Raw genomic sequence first — 19880 nt, 5'->3', positions numbered from 1 at the left:
ATGTTACGATTAAACACTAAATAAAGTAAATTTTTATTAAAAAGTTATGTAATTATTACTTAATAAAATGTTACAGTTTATATTTCCAAGATAGAAAATTCTATTTATAAATTTCTTAACCCGTGCCCCCAAGCACTGGTTAACAAGACCCTTAACTTTAATTAGATATTCCCAAAGACAATTTTGTCTCACTACTTCAACAAGCTTCATTCTAAAAACATGAGTAAGAGACCCATAAATATAATCATTTCACACATCTTTAATCATATTTACACCATTCGATCACTAATATAAACAAAAGTTTGATTTTTAGATTCATTCAAAGACTACATACGTCATTTAATGAATTAATCTAAAAATTAAATTTTTGCTTATATCCATGACCGGAGGGGGTATACAATTATCATGTGAACTCCACATTTTCAAAAACTTGAAAGAAGATTCATATTTAGCTTCATTTATAGATCAGTTCAGCATGATAGGACAATGATTAGATCTGGCATTTGTGAGAATAATACAAGAGCTATTGTTTGAAGCATCAATTAATCCATTTATGATTGAAAATAGTTATATCTAACCTTTTCTCAATAAATGATGCCCTTTATATCCATCATGAGCACTCAAGATAGTATTGAGATCATCCATAAATCACCAAAGGAGATTATAATTTTGACGTTCCAACCCACTTGGGTTAGTTTGGTGGTATTGACTGGAGATGTGGGAGTGTGCTCCTCCTCAAGGTCTCAGGTTTGATTCTCCCTGATGTTAATTCAGGTTCGATTCTCCCTGATGTTAATTTGGGTGAGCTCATTTAGCTCCTTCAAAAAAAAAAAAATGATGTTCATGTGTGATAAAATTTCAAAGCCTCATTCTAGAAATATAACTAGTGGAAGCATAATAGCACCATAAGCATTGCAATAACAATATGATTAATTTGATTATCACAAATACCCCACATGTTATGAAGTAAATCGTCTCTATTGTTGAAAGAGAATAACTTATACTGCAAGTTAATGAGTAACTTAGCTCGATAATCGACGTGACTCATCCATGGATCAACAATAAAGAAAAACCCAGGCTTGTGCAAATAACATAACCTTTTGAAAGCTGATTTAGATGGGGAATTGGAAATATCGCTTATAATCCAATATATAATCTTCATCTAAGATTTTCATATCTTGTTGCACTTCTGCAAAAATGGAATTAATATCATCAACATCTTCGAAAACGTAACTAGGTCAACATTAATATACATTTGAGTTTCCTGCACAACCTGTGGTGATCCAACAAGCACCCCATTATCGGCGTCTTCATTAATATTTTTCAATGTTACTAACCCTAATAAGAAATGATTCCATATTAAGTTGATTAAATTCCTTGTCAAGCTCTTCCGTGTTGGTAACCCTAACATGAGATTAACCCGATTATAGTTATTACCATCTTTGTTTGCGTCATTGATTTTAAAATGATGATGATTATCATCGCTTTCCAATATGACAGTATCATTATTGTAAGCCATAATGGGATTATTGACATATTTGCATAGAACCTTTATGGGAATCTTTTTACGAGCTTTAGCATTTTTTATCCTCCTTATCATCTCTATAAATCTTGGCTTTCTTGCACTCATTGATCGAATGCCGAACATTTTTGCTAACATTACCAAACTATGGAGTTTTTCAGAATCAAATCAATGTCCACATAGAATGAGTATTCAGATCTTTCAACTAACATTTTATCATGTAACTTTCCAGAAAGATCAACATCTACCAGAATTCTAGCATGGTGATCAAAGCTTCGATAAAAATTAGACTTGCTAGTATTGTTGTCGATGCATATAGGTGTCCACAATACTCCTGATCAATTCCAGATATGCTGATCCAGCCCTGTGAACTGGTTTGATGTTGCAAGTTAGGTATAAAACCTCACTCCACGTAAAGAGTTTAAGATAACTGAGGTTGATGTTCCATGAATGCACTGATTGGATACTTCGAAGATCTTCCACCGCAGAGAATGAACGTTCATAAAAACCTTTACCTGGTGAGGTAATCCTCTACTTACCAATAAACTTCCACAAACTTTGTAGCTTTGCAGAGTTCTTCCACCTTAAGCGAAGTTGTACCTTTTGGCTAAATCACAAGGTTATATATTCCTTTTCAGGGATAGTGATAATGATTGTAATTTTAATGAAAATCATTAACTTGCAGAGTAAGATATAGAGCAAAATCGTAGTGGTGTTATGGTGCATTTGGAAGAGGATAAATGAACAAATGTCGAAGGACGATGCAAAACAAATTCAAACATATTTAACAGGCACTTGATTTTCTTGACAACTGGGAGTCGGCAAACCAGAGGAAACACGTAATTTTTCCTTTAATGGTTGAGGGTGGTTAAGATAGAATGAAGGGGTTAACGTATTTTACCAATGAGAGAGTGAAAAACACAAAATTGGTGCAAAGGTCGATGAGATAATTGGAAGCCGATGCAAATCAATGACAACCTTGAAGTTGAAGCAGAGCCATTAATAATATGATGGAAACTAGTTTCTACTCCTGCAAGATTATCTGGACCAACTGAACTGCTAACAACTTTTTCAACCAACAAGGAAGTGTTATGACTAGTTCCTAGAGAAGATGATGAAATTGAACATAATAAAAACGTACGAATGAGTACAGAAACATGCATTATGAGAAAGGTTCTAAAAGCAAATGAAATTGAACACACATACGTAAGAACACATTGAGATGCATCAAGCCTTGATGATGTTATAACATTACAAGATGACAAGATCATAACAAGATGAAATGTTAACTCGGCAATGACTCATGCAGCCTGTGTAACCATCTCTCGGGCAAGTTAAAGTTAAATCAAGAAAATAGTGTGTTTGCGAACACATTAATCACTGTCAAATTTAAAATTCTCACAAGTCCTAAGGACTGTAATCTCAATAAATTCAAAACAAACAATTATAGTAGATAAGATATTCATATTTTCTATACATCAAACTCTGTTGTCCGACTCAATGAACGATTCAACTCAGAAGCTCATAGAATGGAAGACACGTCATGTTAAAAGCACATCCATCTACAATAGTTGTTAAAAAAAAACATCCATCTACAATAGCATCAAATTCATAAAATCAAGTGAACAAAGCACATAGATTATCCTAGAAATTCGGCTTTGGAACTCTAGTGAAATTTGAGCAAACGAAGCCCACAAGGAATGTAATGATCAATACAACGTTTTTTGAATAAAAGATTGTGAATTTCAAAGTAGTAGAAGTACCTGAAGCACAGACGAAGAACTTAAGAACACGAATCTTCTCGTAGATGATTCATGCCTTGATAGAGAAAAAAATCAAGCTTTATCGCGAATTTCTTTTAAACCATTGGATTGAGACTTTGATGCTTTATCGCGAATTTCTTTTAAACCATTGGATTGAGACTTTGATTTATTACGAATACTAATAAACCATTGTAACCATTTTATATTCAAACCTTGAACCCCTTATTTAACGTATTACAATGTTTTTATTTTTTAGTTTTGTTTAACATGCAGAACTAAAATGAATTTTGCACATGCAAAAATGTATGTTTTGTTATTAGATCAATTACTCACTTCATATCCCATTTAATTTAATGGTGGGTTTTATTAATCCAATGGTGAAACAATGGTAAAAATTAGCTTGTGCATGATGCCGGAGACATATCCTTTGAGATACTTTTATTTATCTATTTACGAGGTTGATTTCTTCCAATAAATGATTTTTCATATATAGTTTAAAATTCTCAATGGCTTGTAACAGCTTAAAATTCTTAATTAGAGAGCATGTTTAAAAAGCCATTATGATTAAAACTCCAAGTGCTTACTTAAGAATAAGATTTACATGCAAAATAACAACCCTTGACCAAAGTTCTTAATTTAGGCAACACTGAAAGAACTTGCAGTGTCCTCAACAAACTTTCTTGCTCCCTTAAACCACCTCTTGTCTCCAGCTTGAGCCTTGCAAATGTATAGTTTTCCATCATTTACAGTTGCTGTAATCAGCTGGTGCTTTCCACCTTCATCGCCATCAGCAGTCCTTGTCAAAACTGATATGTTGAAATACTGTTTCCCACCAATCACTGGTGCTGAACTCTCTAAGATGTTTGCCACAGCTACGGCATTTGTATCAAAACCACCCTGAGGAATTCAAGTTCAGAAATAGTTTAATGATGAGTTGTGCTAATAAGGGAAAGATGAATTGCAAATGCAAAATTTACAATTGACGTAGCACCAACGATTCAAATCAAAGGGGTGTTCGCTGTCCAGCACGTGTTAGTGTCTGACATTGACACCGACAAATGAGGTTACATTCAATCACTTTTATTTTCTTAAATTATTATTAGTGTCTATGTGTCAGTTCATGGTGTCTATGAAAGTGCTTTGAAGATTACAAATGTCTTTCACACCAATATGCATTATCTGTTAAGGAAATCTGGTTTGACGTGTCATAATGCACGGTAGTCATAAATCACTAACAAATTACCTCTGAATCAGTTTGGCCAAAGAAGGCTTGTTTTCCAAGCAAATAGTCCACCTGTAAAGATCAAAACTAAATCTTGAATCAAGAACTTTTGTTATTGCCTTTAAAGTTCAAAGGCATTTTTCATTTGAACTTTGAAAATTTCACTCAAAACCACTGAACATTTGTTGATTTTTATTGTAAGCATTCCTTCCTCATACATTAAGTAGAAGAATTCTGTTGTTTAGTCCAAAAATCATTGAAACAAACTTTTTTTTCCCAAATGAAATCCAAAGATAGCTCCTATTGCATATTGGTGGTAATCTTATAAACATAAAATTGCGAGGACAGTGCAGACATGATTTAATATATTAGCTACATCAACAAATATTGTATGTTGAGGCAGATAATATGTAATAAAATATATGTTCATAAGGTGTGAGCTCAGTGGTAAAAAATTGTTCCTGTAACATTAAGGGAAGAGTTTGAATTCCATCGAAAACGGTTGTAAAATATATATTAATGATTTTATCAAAATTTTAGTGTAAACACAAATGAAGAAAAAAGTTGAGATTTTTAAAACCTTGGATAGGAACTCTTCAGGTGAACCATAGTCGGTGATGGACTTCTTGTCAGTTGTTTGGACAAGAACGGAAACATTGCTTGTTGCATCAAAATTATCCTCGTATCTAAGAACCTGACCAGGGAACTCTCTCTCTTTGCTTGGATTCCACTTTGCTGGAACCAACAGTTTGAATCCATCTCCATTGTATGGCAAAAAGTCTGTGTTTGTCTTTGCCTTTCCAAAGACATTGGCTGCAACGAAAATAATCAAACATAAACATTGCTTATTCTCAAAGTCATTCTTGGCACAATATCTATATTTTTCACTCAAATTTCTTTCATCTTAAACTCTACCAAACCACTAGTTTTCATTTGATTTCTTCGAGAAATTTCACTTAACCAAAGTAAAATGTGATTAACATTTAGTTCCACAACCACAACTATTCTAATTATATTTTCAAAATCAAACATGTGCATTTTCACAAAAACAAATGAAAACATTTCATTTCGAACCAACATAACATGCATGAGCTATGATCATCATCATTTCAAACATAGAGTCTATTGGAATTAAATTCTCTGCAGTCACAGATTCAGGCAGTCTCAAATCTCCACCGTTCGATTAAATATTAGACAACTCGTATTCTAAGTTGTATTTTAAAGAAAAATATAATATAATTTTAGAATATGTATCGTCTAATCTTCATCCAACAACAGTTGAAATTCCTTAACTGTACGAATAGTCTCAAATCTCCACCATTGGATTAAAGATCAGACGACTCGTACTCTAAGTTATACTCCCTCTAGTAACATTTATAAACAACTTTTGTCTTTTCAGATTCATTAAATAACTGATGTATCTGGATTATAATAACTTTTGTCACATTTAATAAAATTAGAATTAGAATACAATTTTCTAATCTTAGGTTCATAATTGATTTTGTCATCTAAAATGAAGAAGTGTTTTGCAGAAATACCAGCTTCTCCATAGGCAGCATCAGCAGGTGAAACCTTTGAGCCAACAGCAGCAGCACCAAGGAGTACAGAAAGTGCTAACCTACGAGAAACAACACTGACAGCAACATCCTCAACATCTTGTTTCTGTGCCTTGCAAACAATATGGTTTGGTTTGTTGGTAACAATTTGGCGCTGAGACAAACTTCTAGATGGAGTTGTAAGAGCATATTGGGGGTGCAAGAAGCATTGTGTAGAGGCCATTTTGCTAGAGTCTAGTATAGTTTATTTTTCTTGTGAATATGAATGAGACTGAGAGTAGGAGAGTGTGTGTGTGGACTTTGAATTACATTTAGATATGGTGTGTCTGATGTGGCATTGAACATGTGGTTGGTTTTGGATATTGGATTTGAAGTGGATGATTGGTAATATTTGATTGCATTTGTGATGTGGGATAAGGTTGTAAGGGTTTTGATTGGTTCCACGTGGCATATTGTCCACTTATTTTGTTTCTGGCTTTTTGTACTAGAGGACATTACCATTGTATTGTGTTCAGAGGGATTTAATCATGTATGTACTGATATTTTATTTTAGGATTAATTGTATTTTTGGTCCTTTAATTATTACTTCCGTTTTTTTTAATTGTTATTTTTTGACATTTTACACAAATTAAAACAATTAATAATTGTTACTACTTTTGATGCAATAATTTATACTTTTATTATAATGACCTTATTCATTTAACATCTCATTTCATATATTTCTCTTTCCGCAATAAATAACTAAGGATAATATTGGTAAAACAACATTTAATGTTGTATTGAACTTTGAAAGTGACAGTTAAATAGGAACAAAAAATTTCTCCAAAAGAGACACTTAAAAAAGAACGGAGGGAGTATTTAGGTAGTATCGCTTTGGTCCATTAAATAAAATTCGATTTATTTTGGTCCTTTAACTTCTCTCTCTTATAGATTTTGGTCCTTTCCGTTAGTTTTAATTCAAAAACGTTAGTTTTTTTTCATTTTCTACTGGAACTTTTCTGGAATTCTTGTTGTTGATGGAGATGATATGAAGATGAAAAAGAGGTGAAGAATATGAAGAAAACCTAACGTTTTTGAATTAAAATTAACGGAAATGCCCAAAATATGTAACAGGGAGAAGTTAAGGGACCAAAATAAATCGAATTTTAATTAAGGGAAGAAAACAATATTACCTAAATAATTAAGAAACCAAAAATGCAATTTAGCCTTTATTTTATGTGAAAAATTTATGTGTTCATGGCAATAAAAAAAAATGTTACTTATGAATTATATTAACACCAACATCGTAATTGTTGCAGCACAAGGTGTGCCATAACAATTGTAACAGCCCGATTTTTCGTTAGATTTATTTTAATTACTTTTATTACGTGTTATATGTGTTTGTGTGTGATTATTCATCATTGGGTGCATTTTAATGGGTTTCCGTGTTAGAAGGGTATTTTAGTCATTTTGAATTTAGGGGTATTTTGGTCATTTTGAGAGAACGGGTAAAATTATAAGTTTTGGTGAGAATTACTTTTAGTCATTAGTGAGAACCGTTGTTTTACTAAGTTACAAGAGTAACATTAGCATTTTACCGTTTAGTGGCCGTTGGTGATGTTTTACCGTTATTTGACCGTTATTAGTGAAATATCGTGTGTGTGTAGAAATAATTGTGATTTGAATAGAAATGGGTTAAGTCCATCAAGTTGAGGGTTAGGCCCAATAAGGAGACTTAGTATAAAAACCTACTCTTATGAGAATTTCCTCACACTTTCATTCATATGATATTTTTGAGAGAATAGAGAGAGAAAGTGGGAGCAAGAGTAGAGAAGGATAGAGAGAAGAGGACTTGAAGAATCAAGGGTTGGGAGAAGAGCTAGGAGCAAAATTGAAGTCTAAGCTAGAGAAATTAACCTAACTAAGGTAAGGGGGTTAGAATTCATCATAATCACTTATTGCTATTTTCAATTTTTGTATGAAAAGTGCTTAATTGGGTGAATTGATTAATTGTCCATAAATGATGAAATTCGTGCTCTAATTATGATGACATGTTTAGATGTATGAAGTTATGGATAATTGAATTGTTGTTAGTTGAATTACATGTTCAAAGTATGAAACATGGGTATGTGTTGAAAATATGCTCAATTGGTGAATTATGCTATGTTGTTGATGAATTGTGATAAGTTTCATGATCAATTGATGTTATTGTTGTTAAGTGATGTTATGGATGTTAATTCATGGCTTGGGTATGCATGATTCATAATTTGTTGTTGTGAAATAAGTTGTTGAATGTTGGTTTGGTGAAAATGGATACTTATGAGTTTTGCTCAAATTGTTGGATTGGGATATTGTGTGGTTGAATTATGGTTGAAATGGGTTAAGTCCATCAAGTTGAGGGTTAGGCCCAATAAGGAGACTTAGTATAAAAACCTACTCTTATGAGAATTTCCTCACACTTTCATTCATATGATATTTTTGAGAGAATAGAGAGAGAAAGTGGGAGCAAGAGTAGAGAAGGATAGAGAGAAGAGGACTTGAAGAATCAAGGGTTGGGAGAAGAGCTAGGAGCAAAATTGAAGTCTAAGCTAGAGAAATTAACCTAACTAAGGTAAGGGGGTTAGAATTCATCATAATCACTTATTGCTATTTTCAATTTTTGTATGAAAAGTGCTTAATTGGGTGAATTGATTAATTGTCCATAAATGATGAAATTCGTGCTCTAATTATGATGACATGTTTAGATGTATGAAGTTATGGATAATTGAATTGTTGTTAGTTGAATTACATGTTCAAAGTATGAAACATGGGTATGTGTTGAAAATATGCTCAATTGGTGAATTATGCTATGTTGTTGATGAATTGTGATAAGTTTCATGATCAATTGATGTTATTGTTGTTAAGTGATGTTATGGATGTTAATTCATGGCTTGGGTATGCATGATTCATAATTTGTTGTTGTGAAATAAGTTGTTGAATGTTGGTTTGGTGAAAATGGATACTTATGAGTTTTGCTCAAATTGTTGGATTGGGATATTGTGTGGTTGAATTATGGTTGAATTTCTGTCTAAATGAAATGTTGTTGAATTAGGTATGTTGTTGTTGTTGAATGATACCATGGGTAATCCATTTTATGAAATGGTTGTTTGTATTGGTGAAGTTGTGCTACATGTTCATGTGAAAGACCCAAAGTGAAATTTGATATACAAAGTTGTTGACTGAGTTGTCTATGTGGTTGGATGAGTTAAACTTGATGGAATTTCTGTTTTTATGTTGTAGTTGTGATAGTCGAGTCGTTTGGGAGAAATCGGGGGTTTCGGGTGAAAATTCAATTGTTAACCGTTTTGGAAAAATGAGTGTTGTGTAAGGCTTTGGAAAATGAATTTGGGGTTGTTGAAACTTGAATTTTTCTGTACATTAAGATAGAGCTAAGTGTCATGAACACGTAGGTGAAAACGGCATCGAAAACGGATTAACGGATTGATTTTTATGCGCGAAAACGTGAAGGTTGAAAATCTGATGTTGTCTATCAAACTATGATCGTGCCACGATTCGGGGCCAACGTGCCACGATTTTGATCAGGATTTCAGTCTTTTTGATCCTGGAAAAATCATGCCACGATGGGAAACCAACGTGCCACGATGCTGTTTTTCTAAAAACCTTAAAAATGCAATTTTCTTTGATCCAATTGTTTCCAAACTTATTCCTAAGTATAGGGACTTTATCCTAATCATCTAAGGGTGTTTTTATGAAAGAATTAACCTTGTGTAAAGGGGTCTAGTGAGTCCTTGTGTTGCTTTGTTGTGAGAATTATCAACGTCGGCCGTTTGCCACTTGATACGGTATTGTCGGAAATGGTTCTTTCAAGTCAATTACCTTATAAATTGTTGTGATTACTCTTATATGACTAAGTGAAGTTGTATGAATGAATGATTGTATTGGATATGATGTTATCATGTAATGTGTATGCAATCTTGCTTAGAATGTAAGAAATGCTTGAAATGGTGAAACTATATGAGATAGTTAATGTTGAATGACATTGTTGATTATTGATAATCATGTTGATGTAGTGATGATGAATCTTATAATTTGATTGTTTATGGACATGTTTTCTTGATAATGCAAATGTTGTGGAGATAATCAATATAATTGGGTGTTGTCCTATATATTGAGGTGAAAATTGTGGATTGCTGACGCATTATCGAGTCCTTGTACATGTCCATGCATCATAGTCGTGTTGAGATTTTATATGATGTTTTATTCATTATTGGGCTCCGGCCTAGCAGAGATCATTGGTGATATAGTTTGTGGACTTCGGTCTTGCAGAGATCCTTAGTGATCTAGTTTGTGAACTTCGGTCTTGCAGAGATCCATAGTGATCTAGATTGTGGGCTTCGGCCTTGCAGAGACCCTTGGTGGTCTAGATATGGGTGACAACCTTGAGGAGATTTGGTACCACATGCATATATGTGTCGATAGGTGCATATCATGACATGAGTCTTATTGATATATGTGATTGGTGATTGTGTGTGAATAATTGTGAATTGATATTTGTGCATGACACATGTGATTGGTGATTATTAATGTGAGATATTGGGGTTTTGATGTAAGTATATTTATGAGAATATTATTATTGATCAAATGCATGATGTTTAAATTGAAATATTCATGTTAACTGTTATTTGGATTATGATGATGTAATACTTACCCCTAGTGGTTTTGACCGCCTACCTGTCTGTATGGATGGGTAGACGTTGTGCAGGGATAATTGCTTGGTGAGTCTTTTGTGCTTGGTGGATATCGGGAGCTTTCTCCGATATCGGTGTTTAGAGTTTAGTCGGCTCTGATCTAGGCTCGTTGTGTCGGTCTAGATTAGCTTTTGTTGGATTTTTGTTATGTTTGGAGATTACCCGTATGTTGGGATTTGAGATACATCTATGTTGATGTAATTATTGATTTCATGACATGTATATTTGGATTACTCTGGTTTATATTCCGCTGCGACTGTTGAGATTATATATGCATGCATGTTTGAATCATTGGTTTTGAATTTTGTATGATGGCGTAGCCTCTATTTCTTGAATAAATGTATTATTCGCATGTTTAATTGCTTTAATAGAAATAGGAGTGTTACAACAATCACGGAAAGAACACAATCTACTCAAAATTACAAAACAATGAGTCGATACGCATACATAAGAGCTGGTTTGACCACCAATTATGAGTACTAAAACTAAAGACATCTTTACTAGATTTCAACCACCACAAGGAATATGATTTTACTTCATCTAACATATGCGGTAGAGATCTTTGTTTATTCCTGAATAACCTGTCATTCCGATCATTCCACAAAACCCAAACACATAGGGGCCATATAAGGTCAAAAAACGATATCTGTGATTTCAAACCACCTGCGTAATGAATAAATTGCAAGAAATGGTCTGAAATAACTTGAGATTCGACCCCTTCAACACCGAGCCATATCTGCACCAACGACCACAACGCACCAAAAGATGGACAAGATAGAAACAGATGATTCAAGTCCTCAACATGCCCACACACGGCGATACACAACCGTGCCTCCATAGAAATAATCCCACGGTTTGCCAAATTTTCTTTAGTAGGTAACCGATCCATCAACAGTCGCTAAGCAAAGATAGAGACTTTCACATATGCCTGTTTATGCCAAATTAACTCCACATTTTGATGTAAATGGGGTTGTTCATGCGATGTCAACAAGTCATACACACCACGGACCGTGTACCCACCAGTCTGATCAGGTAACCAAAGCCACCTGTTAGAAGAAGAGTCATGCAAAGTAACTGTGAGTAATAGTTTCCTACACTCCTCTACCAACTCTTCTTCTCAAGCCCACAAACGACGGCGCCACTACCACGCCCCCTGCCAACCTCCAAACCCAACAAGAACATGTTCCTTACCGTGACTACTTTGTTGACAGCCAAATCATATAGCCGTCTAAAACGCTCACACAACGGAACATTACCACACCAACAATCACGCCAAAAATCAGTATCAGCTCCGTCCCCCACCCGTCTCCTAACACACGACACAAACCACCCCTCCCCACCCTCGCCTATCCCATCTCTAATTCTCACTATCTCCCGCTGATGAGATAAAACCGCAAGTGCACGGTCTTACCGAAGTAGTATAAAAGAGTATCGTTCCGACAGGGAGTAGTTCAACTTAATTAACCTTTAGAGGTGATTAGAAGAGAGAAGAGAATTGTAAGTTGGGGGTTTTTAAACGGTTAAAAAGCAATATAATAAAAGAGCCTTGGGATCGTTGGTTTCATCCAAATAACGGGTCCTTCTCAAACCAAAACCATAAGCTTATAATGTTATGTTACACCTAATTTCTCAAGACAGTTTCTCTTAAGTTCCTCTAGCAACCAAGCCTATTTCGCTGACTTGATTACTATTGAATTTTGGTTCCTCTAACAACCAAGCCTATTTCGCTGACTTGATTGTTATTAGTTCCCTTGAAGATCGAAACTATATGTCTCAAAGATTGCAAAGCCTATTTCGCTGACTTTGCAATCCTTGTCTGAATTTACTTGTTCGAATATCAAAGCTCCACTTTCGTTTTATGAATTGATATTTGGAATAATGGACGAACAATTATCAAACCCTCCACTTTCGTTTCCACAGTTTGATAATGGTTAATCCATGTTAAGACGGTGAATTCAGATAAGAAATTAGGGTTACATAAGATTAAGGCTTAGGGCTTGGTTTGATTAGGATTATGTCATTTAGACTTATCCAACAATCCCAAGACAAGAAGAAGTCTACTCACTCATGTTCATCGTAGACATGGGGGAGAAGAGAGAAAGCATGAAAGTAAAAGACAAGAAAATAAAGGAAAGGAAAAGAACTTTATTTAGAAAAGCAATTGTCACTTATTGTATTCCCAGTAAAGATGAATATTTAGTGATGGCTAGCTACTCTATTTATAGTACACAATTGACTTAAAATCTAAGCAAGTATATTCCTAGAATATTCCTCGGTAGATTGTGCGCCAAAATAGAATAGCTTGGAGTCAAAGCAAAAGCAGCAAAAGGCATCTGGAGGGTGGCACGGCCGTGCCAAGGCTAGCACGGGCCGTGCCAGGCTTCTGACTTGTGGGAGATATATTTTGTTTCCCAATCTTCGTATTTTCGTGTCCAATTTGCTCCAAATCCCTTTCTTTTGCTCAAAGACTCAATCCATCCAATATTCTTCCCTGAAATATAATAAATTGCAATTTAAAGTAAACTATCCTAAAAAGGAAATAATACTAATATAAAATAATATAAAATCTAAATAAAACTAAACTAAAAAGCATATTAAAATAACATATAAATGACTCATTAAACTCCCTCATACTTGAATCTTTGCTTGTCCTCAAGTAAAAGGCATAAACATAGTAGCATCAACAGTTAAATCAAATGACAATTAAATTAAAGCACATGTCTCCTCAAGGGCTTAAATCCCAAATGTACACTAATCACAAACCCAAGTATTTCTTGAAATCTTTATTCTACCCAACGATCAAGTTTTAAGTGAGTGTGTGTGTGAAGTCCAACCCTTTTCTTGCTCCTGTATAAGATAGGCATTATGAGGAAACATGGTCTAATCCTAGCACTAAACTAACCAAGAAAGATTCCTTCTACAATTCATATAAGAGAGATGGGAGTATTTGAGAATCTTTGTTCTTTGCCATATGCACATTTTAAGTTCTTTATTTAAGGAACAACATTTTCACGTAGGAGGTCGGAGGGCCTACCCCCTTCCCCAATCTAGATTCAATGGTATCCCTTAAAACATCGTCTTCACGTAGGAAGTCGGAGGGCCTACCTCCTTCCCCAATCTAGTTTCAACGATGCTTTTTAAAGTTTTTTTTTTCTCAAGATGACAATCACCTTCACGTAGGAAGTCGGAGGGCCTACCTCCTTCCCCAATCTAGATTCAATGATGAGATCCTGGAAATTATTTGGCTTTTTGGCTTTTTATGATCTCCCTTATACTCACTTATACTACTGGCGCTTTGAGAGTCTTTAAAGGTTAATGCACCACTAAGATTAGAACGCGTTTCCTTAAAATACCTATTCATACATTTACTCAAGGGAAGCAACTTTGTGTTTTTCTCATTGGAGAATTTTATTCACTTTAAAACAAGATGTGGTTATATCAAGAAGACTTAAAACACAAGAGTTTGCTTTTATGCACAAGAATCAACAAAATAAGAGGAGACAATGAAAATTTTTGTGTCATGATGTTTTCAATAAAAATTAGCTACTTAACTATGCCTTTTACCATAAAACAAAACAAAAGAATAAAGTTCAAGGGAGTTTGGAAACACTACGACTAAAGACACTTTATTAGGCTCCCCCCACACTTAGGAGAAGCATTGTCCTCAATGATTCAAGATAAAAGAAAAATAAAAGAAAAGGAGAGGTAGAAGAGTGAGATAGAGATTGAAGAGATAAGGTGAAAAAGAGGAAGAGGAAAGCTCACATTGTTATTGAGGTCCATAGGGAGGGCCCTGAAGGTGTAAGTGTTGCATCATGTTCCGAAGCATTTGGTTATTTTCTTCGGATATGCGGTTGCCCCGAAGGACATCATTTCTTAGCCCAGATAATTCAACACCTTGCCTTTGTTGCTCGGTGCTTATCCTTTGTACCTCGGTTTGCATCCATGCCCATCTTTCATTGTTGTCGTTATGGTCATGGGGCTCTTCTTCATGGTGCATGTGGGCACCTTCTGCTTCACCTTGATTATGCTCTTCATGTACCTGTAATCCATCACCAACATACAACAAATTTTCCTCCACCTCGGGGTTAGTCCGAGATGGGTTAGGAAGTAGAAATAATAGTGGTATGCGAAGTTGAAGTGCATAAGTCATGGGTGGGTGAATCTTAATGAAGTTCATAGCAACAAGGGTTTCAATATTAAGTCTATTGTTGCCCTCAATTGGATTTATCCCATCTTCCTCACCTACTCCAAACTTTCTAGCGATGAAGGTAATGATACCACCGACTACTATCTCAGCTCTATTGTCAGGTCTAGCTCCTATGGAGGAAAGGTAGTCAAGTAGGTAGAAACAAGTATTAACGGGATTGTTACTAAGCATTGCCCAAAGCATAAAAAGTTCATCCGTCCTAGTTGTTCCTACTTCTTTTCTACCCCAAATGGTACAAGCCATGACTCTCTGGAGGTATCTAAGCACGGGGTTGTGAATGTTACTAGCTTTGTTGTTGCGAGGATTGTATTGCCTTAACCCGGTAATGCGTTTCCAAAAGAGAGCGGGGTCATAGTGTTCTGACTTCAAATTTGGATTCCAAGAGTCATGGATGAACCCCGCATTTGCAAAGTCCATCTCTAAGCAGAAATTTTCAAGAGACATCTCGTAATCCATATTCAAAAGTCGGAAAGAGACTCTATGATCGAGGTTGTCAAAATTCACCTTATCCTTCGTAAATTCAATAGAACTTAAGAATTCATAAGTGAAATTTTCGAAGCCCTTCATAGGTCTAAGCATATCAACCCATCCTAAATTTCCTAGTAAGCTGAACACATTATCCCTTAGTCCTAGCACACTCAAAGTATAAAGATCTGGATATCGACAAGGATGCAAAGGTTTAGAGATAAGAATTTTATACCTGTCCCTTTGCTTGGTGTCCTTGAAGATTATGCCATGATTCTTGGCTTGAGTCTTCTTCTTTTGTTGTGGTCCACCGGAAGAGCTTGCTCCACCTTTCCTAGATGCCATTTATCCGGAACCTTGGTTGACCGTTTGTGTTTTGGGTGAGGGTTGGGTGTTGGGAAATGTTTTGAGTAGAAAAGGTTGGTTGGGTGATGGGGTTGGGGTTTAAGTAAGTGGTAGGAGTTGGATTGGGTGAATGGATGAAGAATTTGTGGGTTTTTAGGTAGGTGAATGGGGGCTACGAATTTGATGATATTTGGGAGGGATGGAGGAAAGTTGTTTTTGATCGATGGCTTATGATTGAAATGGGTTTGTGATTGATTGGGTGAAGAAATTATGTGAAATGGTTAGGTTTTGGGGGAGATATGGAAGCTTTGAAATTCTATGGTTATGGAGGTTTTTGAGAGAAGTGTAAATGGAGAGAGAGTTCGTGGTGGAGAATGAGGGAAGAAGAAGATGAAAATGTGGGTTTATCCTTACCTGTTGTCGGGCACGGCCGTGCCAGCCTTAGCACGGGCCGTGCCAACATTCTGGAATTTTTTGCTGGTTTGGATAGGCAAGGTCTGGCACGGCCGTGCCAGTGTGAGCACGGGCCGTGCCAAGGTTCTGGACATGGGCCTCAAAATTTTTCTCGTTTTCTTGAATCACCTTCGGACAATTACCTACAAAATAACTTAAAAACAAAAACGAAAGCAGTTAAATACGTGGGTTGCCTCCCACGAAGCGCTTCTTTATAGTCATTAGCTTGACGTTATAAGAAAGTGTCCTTAGAATGGATCAAAGAGGTCATGTTGTGTAGATGGCGCTAGTAAGCGTTCCTTCATATTATGACCTTTAATCATATTACAAGAATAAAGGGCGGGACCTTTCATATAATTCTCCAACTCAAATCCTATCAACTCATTACTCACTTGGAAAACAATCCTACCGTTTTGAACATCTACTATAGCACCCGCAGTGGCGAGAAAGGGTCGTCCTAAGATTATAGGGCACGCATTGTCCTCATCTATGTCAAGCACCATGAAATCAGTTGGGATGTCTATCCCTTCTATCTTAACGGGGATGTCCTCGACATATCCGACAGGTTGGATATCAGAACGATCGGCTAACTTCAAAGTTGTTTCGGTAGGCTTTAGCTTGCCCAACCTCAGCCTTGTAAAGAGGGGTAAGGGCAACATACTAACACTAGCTCCTAAGTCACACAAGGCTCGGTTGAAGGTTTCATTCCCTATCATACAAGGGATGGCAAAACTTCCTGGATCTCTAAGCTTTGTAGGTGGCTTCTTGATGATTGCACTATTGTCCTTTGTCAAAGCTATTGTTTCATTATGATCTATAGCCTTTTTCTTTGAAAAAATTTCTTTTAAAAACTTGGCGTATAGAGGCATACGAGACAAAGCTTCAGCATAGGGGATTTTAACGCAAATCTTTCGAATTATGTTAAAGAGTTTAGTGAATTGAGCCTCCAAGTTGAGCTTAGTAAGCCTCAAAGGTGTTAGGGCTTTGTTTTTATCAAGCGGTTTCTCACTTTTTATCACACCATTCTTACCTAGACACCTGACACTCTCCTTCTTGACACTTTTGGCCGTAGTAACAGTCTCTTCTATCTTACTACCCCCTAGAAAAATAGCGTTGACATGGGCTTTGGGGTTTGTTTCAGGCTGACCAGGAAAGACTCCTGGTGTTTGAGAAGAGGTGGCCACTTGTTGGGCCACTAGGGAGATTTGGGTCTCAAGCATTTTGGTGTGCGTGGCGATGGAATCAACTTTGGTATTGAGTTTGGAGAGAGAGTCGTTCAGAAATCCTGTTTGGTTTTTCAATTCTTGAAGATTTTTATTTTGATTTGCAATGCAATTTTCCAGTAAAATCTCCAAACTTGATTTCTGAGCCACTCTCTGGTTGTTTGTATAGCCAGGTGGTGCTGCTTGTCCATAGGAACCTTGAGGATTTTTGTAAAAATTTTGATTTGGCCTCATTCCTTGGTTGTATTGAGCGTAATTCAGTTGCTCAATGTTGGCAGCACTACCTAACTGACAATCAACACCTATATGACCAGTTATACCACAGATTTCACAAGGAGGGGATGCAGAAGAAGGTGGGACAGCATTAACATTAAGTTTTTCAATTTTTTGTGTTAATGCCTCAACCTTAGCAGCAAGGTGGTTATATTCAGAGACTTCGTGTATACCTGCCTCTTTCTTAGAGGGAGTAGGAGTGGTGACGGCTCTTTCGTTGGTCCATTGGTAGTGATTCTGAGCCATGTCCTCAATCAAAGCATAAGCCTCCGTGTAGTTTTTGTTCATTAGAGCTCCACCTGCAGCTGCATCAACAGACATCTTAGTGGTATATGACAAGCCATTATAAAACGTGTGGACTATAAGCCACTTCTCTAGGCCATGGTGGGGACAAAGTCTAAGCATTTCCTTGAAACGCTCCCACGCCTCATAGAGAGACTCCCCATCTTTTTGATTGAAACGCGTAATTTGGTCTCTAAGCTTAGCTGTTTTGGATGGGGGGAAAAATCGGGCGAGGAATGCTCGCCTCATATCGTCCCATGAAGTAATGGAATCGACTTCTAGGGAATGGAACCAAGCGCTAGCTCTATCCCTTAAGGAAAAGGGAAAGAGATGAAGTCTTACGGCTTCTTGGTTCTCTTTTATGGTGCCACTGAGTCTGAGGAAGGAAGAAATATGGAGATTTGGATCCTCAGTGGGTGATCCAGAAAACTGGTTTTGCTGCACTAAATTGAGTAGTGCAGGCTTGATCTCGAAGTTATTACCCGCAACCGTTGGGTACACGATAATAGCTTGTGGCTCTTCCGTTGAAGGAGTAGCATACTCTTTGAGAGTACGTTCAGCCATAGCGGTATTATTTTGTGCCTCTCTCTTTTTCTTATGCAAAAATCTTTCGATCTCAGGAATAAATTCTCCGAGACTTTTACTTCTTCGCATAAGAAACCGAGAACCCAAGAAGTTAGTGGTAAAAACAAAAGGAAAGAAAAGTAGAAGAGAAGAGGAAGAGAAAAGAGAAGAGAGTTCTAATCACAAAGGAAGAATTAATTAAATTAGTTTACTCCCCGGCAGCGGCGCCAAAAACTTGATGAGATAAAACCGCAAGTGCACGGTCTTACCGAAGTAGTATAAAAGAGTATCGTTCCGACAGGGAGTAGTTCAACTTAATTAACCTATAGAGGTGATTAGAAGAGAGAAGAGAATTGTAAGTTGGGGGTTTTTAAACGGTTAAAAAGCAATATAATAAAAGAGCCTTGGGATCGTTGGTTTCATCCAAATAACAGGTCCTTCTCAAACCAAAACCATAAGCTTATAATGTTATGTTAGACCTAATTTCTCAAGACAGTTTCTCTTAAGTTCCTCTAGCAACCAAGCCTATTTCGCTGACTTGATTACTATTGGATTTTGGTTCCTCTAACAACCAAGCCTATTTCGCTGACTTTGCAATCCTTGTCTGAATTTACTTGTTCGAATATCAAAGCTCCACTTTCGTTTTATGAATTGATATTTGGAATAATGGACGAACAATTATCAAACCCTCCACTTTCGTTTCCACAGTTTGATAATGGTTAATCCATGTTAAGACGGTGAATTCAGATAAGAAATTAGGGTTACATAAGATTAAGGCTTAGGGCTTGGTTTGATTAGGATTATGTCATTTAGACTTATCCAACAATCCCAAGACAAGAAGAAGTCTACTCACTCATGTTCATCGTAGACATGGGGGAGAAGAGAGAAAGCATGAAAGTAAAAGACAGGAAAATAAAGGAAAGGAAAAGAACTTTATTTAGAAAAACAATTGTCACTTATTGTATTCCCAGTAAAGATGAATATTTAGTGATGGCTAGCTACTCTATTTATAGTACACAATTGACTTAAAATCTAAGCAAGTATATTCCTAGAATATTCCTCGGTAGATTGTGCGCCAAAATAGAATAGCTTGGAGTCAAAGCAAAAGCAGCAAAAGGCATCTGGAGGGTGGCACGGCCGTGCCAAGGCTAGCACGGGCCGTGCCAGGCTTCTAACTTGTGGGAGATATATTTTGTTTCCCAATCTTCGTATTTTCGTGTCCAATTTGCTCCAAATCCCTTTCTTTTGCTCCAAGACTCAATCCATCCAATATTC

General features: G+C 36.3%; 1 protein-coding gene and 1 non-coding gene across 2 annotated transcripts; one reads left to right on the top strand and one right to left on the bottom strand.

The window, feature by feature from the left end:
- Nucleotides 1-3747: 3747 nt before the first annotated feature.
- On the bottom strand, nt 3748-6367 carry LOC25490561 (oxygen-evolving enhancer protein 2, chloroplastic). Its single transcript, XM_013604164.2, has 4 exons — nt 6046-6367; nt 5088-5320; nt 4529-4579; nt 3748-4182 (listed from the first exon to the last, which is right to left on the bottom strand). Exons 1-4 carry the CDS (start codon nt 6284-6286, stop codon nt 3922-3924), a joined length of 786 nt encoding a protein of 261 aa, XP_013459618.1. The 5' UTR covers nt 6287-6367; the 3' UTR covers nt 3748-3921.
- Nucleotides 6368-18135: 11768 nt separating this feature from the next.
- Nucleotides 18136-18242, top strand: LOC120579835 (small nucleolar RNA R71). Its single transcript, XR_005645578.1, has one exon. It is a non-coding gene; the product is annotated as a small nucleolar RNA R71 (small nucleolar RNA).
- Nucleotides 18243-19880: the final 1638 nt, after the last annotated feature.

This window comes from Medicago truncatula, chromosome 3 (assembly GCF_003473485.1).
Source record: "Medicago truncatula cultivar Jemalong A17 chromosome 3, MtrunA17r5.0-ANR, whole genome shotgun sequence".
NCBI classification, from domain to species: Eukaryota; Viridiplantae; Streptophyta; class Magnoliopsida; order Fabales; family Fabaceae; genus Medicago; species Medicago truncatula.
Note: the sequence above shows the minus strand (reverse complement) of the source record. Positions and strands in the feature narration are given on the sequence as shown.

Excerpts from the sequence above, each read along its gene's own strand:
- LOC25490561 (XM_013604164.2), bottom strand. The coding sequence starts at position 6,286 with ATGGCCTCTACACAATGCTTCTTGCACCCCCAATATGCTCTTACAACT. Across the intron at positions 5,321-6,045 it reads TGCTGCCTATGGAGAAGCTG|CCAATGTCTTTGGAAAGGCA; the intron begins GTATTTCTGCAA and ends TTTTCGTTGCAG. Across the intron at positions 4,183-4,528 it reads TTGGCCAAACTGATTCAGAG|GGTGGTTTTGATACAAATGC; the intron begins GTAATTTGTTAG and ends TGAATTCCTCAG.